This window comes from Austrofundulus limnaeus, unplaced genomic scaffold, assembly GCF_001266775.1.
Source record: "Austrofundulus limnaeus strain Quisiro unplaced genomic scaffold, Austrofundulus_limnaeus-1.0 Scaffold275, whole genome shotgun sequence".
In the NCBI taxonomy this organism is placed as follows: domain Eukaryota; kingdom Metazoa; phylum Chordata; class Actinopteri; order Cyprinodontiformes; family Rivulidae; genus Austrofundulus; species Austrofundulus limnaeus.
Window position 1 is genome coordinate 705,690 of NW_013952677.1, and position 4,514 is coordinate 710,203.

Below are 4,514 nucleotides of genomic sequence, written 5' to 3' on the forward strand. Positions count from 1 at the left end.
TCTTAACATAATTGCAATCAAGTAACCAGGACAACTGATGGTGGGCCAGATCAAATGGCTTGGCGGGCCAATTTTGGCCCACGGGCCCCAATTTGGGCTCCTCTGCCTTAAAGAGATGAGCTGACATGAAAACATTATTTTATCTGCCCTTGTTCATAATTTGATAAAGATTTGAAACGTCGAAGTATGTTTTTTTTATCTGGAACAGCTCTTGTTGCAAAGTGTTTTGATGCTCGTCTTCGTCACCTGACACATTTAACTTGCTGTCATTGGTCGAGGAGCTTTGTTTACAAAACACATGTCCACATGGTTTTAAATTGTTTTAATTTCCTTACTTTATAAGACACATTGTTGATTTGATGCTACAGTTTGCCTTGTAATGTCATTTTATACCTTTTCTGCTACTTTTGAATTGGCTATTATTAAGTTTTATTAGTTTTTTAGGACACAAGATGCTTCCTACAAAACCCAGAAGGGGAAACTTTTCCTAAAATTTCATGGGGACATCTTGAACTCTGAGGAAGTTATGAGRAAAAACAGAAAACAGCAGGTGAAATGATCCCATTGGTTCTGCTGTGAACAAGAAAACATGAGCTGATTTCACCTGAACAAACATCAATAACTTCCCTCAGACTTCAGATAATCACAGGATTTTGGTTTTATTTTGTTTGGTGTGAAATGTTCTTTTGGAATCTGCTGTCAGATTTAATATTAGTGTAGGATTAAAAATGTATCCACATCCTTACTGTGATAAATGATTATCATGTGCGTCAGAGTTTCCACATCCCAACATATCAGTTTGAAATCTGTCTAAATGTTTTAGTTTGTTTCTGCTTTGGTTTAAAAACCTGCGTGCTGRGTGTCTGCAGGGAAGTAAAGCTGAACTTACTCCCTAATTTTTAACCTTAATGACCTCATAATCCAGAACAGGCGGTCCGATTTTAAAAAGCTCAACAGTTTTTGAATCATAGAGTTTTATAAGTAAAGAGAGGAAAAACGGCTCCAAAATAACTGAACATTTATTGAAGGGTCTTAACTTTAAATGGTATCCSTTTCAACATAAACATTTTACTAAAACAATCATTACAACTTTTAGAAAACTGTTTTTGAGGGGAGGTGGGGCTGTAACTAAAGATTTTTCCTCATTGTTTACATTTATGTTTTTACTTTTAGCTATTTTAAAATCACTCTTTTACTTTTTTATTTAATAATTCTCATCTTCCCCTTGTGTCTTTTCAAACTCTAGTATCTNCAGGGTTCCTACAGTTTAAAGCAAGTTAAATTTAAGACCTTTTAATGCCAAGTGAAATTAAATTTAAGACCAATTTCATAATAAACACAAAGGACAAAAAATAAAAACTGGCAGAAACTCATGAACCAAAGTATTTTTGTTTAAATATTAAAATATGGCTGATAGATCAATTGTTTTATCAATTTCTAACTATAGCAAAAACATTCTTAGCAGTCAGTTTTATCCTCTAACAACCTAAAACTGCAATTTCAGGACCCACAGTGGGGTCTTTACCTCAATGTGCTGTAGATGAAACCTTAAAGTGACATCAACTTTTTTGTAAGAAAAGTGAGGCATTTTTGGAAAGACAACATTATTAACATTAAAAAACAAATTTCACGTTGCCCAGATGAACAGTTGTTGAGATATTTGCATGTGAAGTAACAGGAAGTGATGTCAAAGGGGAATGTCTGCATGTGAATGTTTAAAAATAATTTTTAACCAATTATTTTAATATTTGAAATGAATTACAATCATCCTGTGTACAAAGTGTTAATATTTTTAAGACCTCTGAAGGATTGATTTAAGACATTTTAAGGCTAATTAAGGCCTTATTTTTGGATTGATGAATTCAATGACTTTTAAGGCTTTTTAAGGATCTGCAGGAACCCTGCAGGTATGTTTATAGATTTATTCAAAAAGTTTATTTTTCTTTATTAAAACCTGAAAATTATTTAAAACTGTGGGAAAAACACAAAAAAAATCAAAAAAAGTCAGAAACAACGTTATAAAAAGTCTTTAAACAGACAACAGCACTTCAGAAAACCATTTGTATGAGTTTATTGAAAGGCAGGGATCATTTATTTGCCTCTCTGTTAGTAAAATATCTGATAAAAGACTGTATGGATTGTTTAAACAAACCCTCAGCTGGGGTCTCTCCAGTTCAAGATGGCTGCCGTGGCTAAAATGTTTAGTTTGTTTTGAACCAGACGTTTGGACCTCATCAGGAAGTAACCGTGAGGCCCGGTTTCCCCTCACTCACCCTGCCGTTGACCTCGCCCCGCCACCAGCCGTTGCCCCCGGTCTTGTTCAGGATCTTCACCACGTCGCCGTCCTGCAGCGGCAGCTCCCGCGTGTCCCGGGGCACGAAGTCGTAGCGCGCCACCGCCACGCCGATCACTTTGGGGACGAACACTGAGGAGACAGGAAGTAAAGAGACGCAGCTTTGATTTAGTTCTTCAAAACATCTGCTTGAATAAATATTATGATTTTCCTGCAGGAAGTGCCCCAGGCTGGACAGGAAGTGCTACAGCTCAGAGGTAAAAGAGCTTTTAGGTGTGTAAAGGTTTACAGGTCTGGTCAGAATTAAACTTTAATCTTTCAAAACAGTCATTCAGAGTTATTCCAGGTTCATACGGCAAGGTTCTACCAATGTTTGACCCAATTTCTGATCATCTTAAGGACGTCCTGATAATCCCGATAATCCTGATGGCTCTCAAGATAATCTGAGGAGAACTTCCTGCCATGTGTGGTGGGTTCAGACCCATCTAGTCGGCTCAGAGGGACGTCAGGACTGCTTCAATCTCAAATCAGCAGTGGCGGGCACCATTCTGCTAAGCTGCTAACGGCGGAACTAGCTTCTCATTTAGCGGATTAGCATTTTTACTAACTTTGGAAACAGCGCGCCAATTAGCTTCCACTAAATTAGGTTCTGCTAATTAAAAGTCCACTAAAATGTGTAAAACTTCTATTTTATGCCATTTACCTAGAGCAAATAAAAAGTATCTCCTCTTTAAGCAATGCTGGGCGTGTCAGGCACCATGTGTAGCATGTAGCATCTTTAGCAGCTAAACTTCAAACTAAGAGCATCACAAAGAAAACACATTTAACAGTATTTTCATAATGAATACATTAATTGAATATGTATAAAATATGGTAGAGAAAGTATTTGTTGTTTAACTTCAAATGGTATGTATAAAAATACAAACTCAAATAAATGCTTTTAATCTGAAAGGGTTAAACTGGAAGTATGACAAGTTCAAAGGTATAACTCTGGTTTGGATTGGCTGATTTGCCACAGATGATCCCACCCACTTTTAAATTAAGTAATGGAAAACTTCAAGTAGGAAGTTAAGTGACAGTCGGACGTAGTAGTTAGCGGTTAGCGTTAGCTTCCACTGTTATACTATATGCTAACTCTACGATATAACAATCAGAAACAGGTGACATAAACCAAAAAAAAACAGCCATGGAAAACCAGACAGTCCTGYTTTTGTTTTGTTTCTTCTCCTCCGTAAACAGTCGCCACTGCTTTGTCCTCGTCGGCCATGTTTGTTTTCTCTGATTACGTTTAATCTTGTGAGATTTCCCATCTGACATTTGAATGTTTGTGAGTGAAATCTGTGTGGTTGTACACCACACACTGTAACACCAAACCTGTTACAGTAATGATTTTTATCCTCTCAGGTTTTGAAAATCAACAGACCGTTTAAAAATCTTGCCGTGTGAACAATCTGCAGCAGGTAAGATATTTTTGATCATTTTTGAGTCAAAGCATCCAAATGAATTCACTCTYACCAGCGGAGGATTCACTCTTCCCTCTGACAGGAAACAGAAACATGTTTTATGTCTTTACTTCAGGAGTTTGRGTTAAAAGTTTGGACACCGGTGAGATCAGACGTCTCGGTCCGAGGACAGGCAGGTGTGGAGCAGGTGAGCTCTGTCCCGCCCTGACGGCTCCTCTGCTTCCAGACACCGACTGCCGGGTCGGTCTGGGCTGAGCTGACAGGTGGAAATGGAACGTCAGACCTCTACAACCCGGCTGTGGGGACTGAATATCTAATATGGAGGAGCTCTGTGTGTTTGGACACTTCACCTTTCCTTTGACTGACAGACCCACGAGCAACCAGAAAATTTTTTTTAAAAAGCACCTCACATCACGGTTTGTGGCATTCGCGTGCAAAAAAAAAACCACACACACACACAAAACGAGGACACACAAAGAGCATGCAACGATGAAATGAACTGCACATTTCTGTGTGCGCACACAGGGTGCGCCGCTCCCCTCACATCATAGCATGAATCTCAGCTCGCACATGTGCGAGCTGAGATTCATGCTATGATGTGAGGGGAGCGGCGGCCTGCAGCAGAGCAGAGGCAGATACCTGTACCTGACCAGAAGGGAGCAGAGGAAGGAGGAACAAAGCTGTAGTCAGCAGGAGTTACGAGAGAGAGGCCGCGGAGCAATGGAGCTATGGTGAGGAGGGGCGGGGCGAAGGAGGGG

At 39.4% G+C, this 4,514-nt stretch overlaps 1 protein-coding gene across 1 annotated transcript in view; it reads right to left on the reverse strand.

Annotated features, from left to right (window-relative positions):
- vav3 (vav guanine nucleotide exchange factor 3) overlaps nt 1-4,514 on the reverse strand; it is a 93,787-nt gene that overhangs the window by 9,688 nt on the left and 79,585 nt on the right. Inside the window, 2 exon segments of the mRNA XM_014021016.1 lie at nt 2,274-2,425; nt 4,402-4,482. Coding sequence (XP_013876470.1) covers nt 2,274-2,425; nt 4,402-4,482 — 233 coding nt within the window.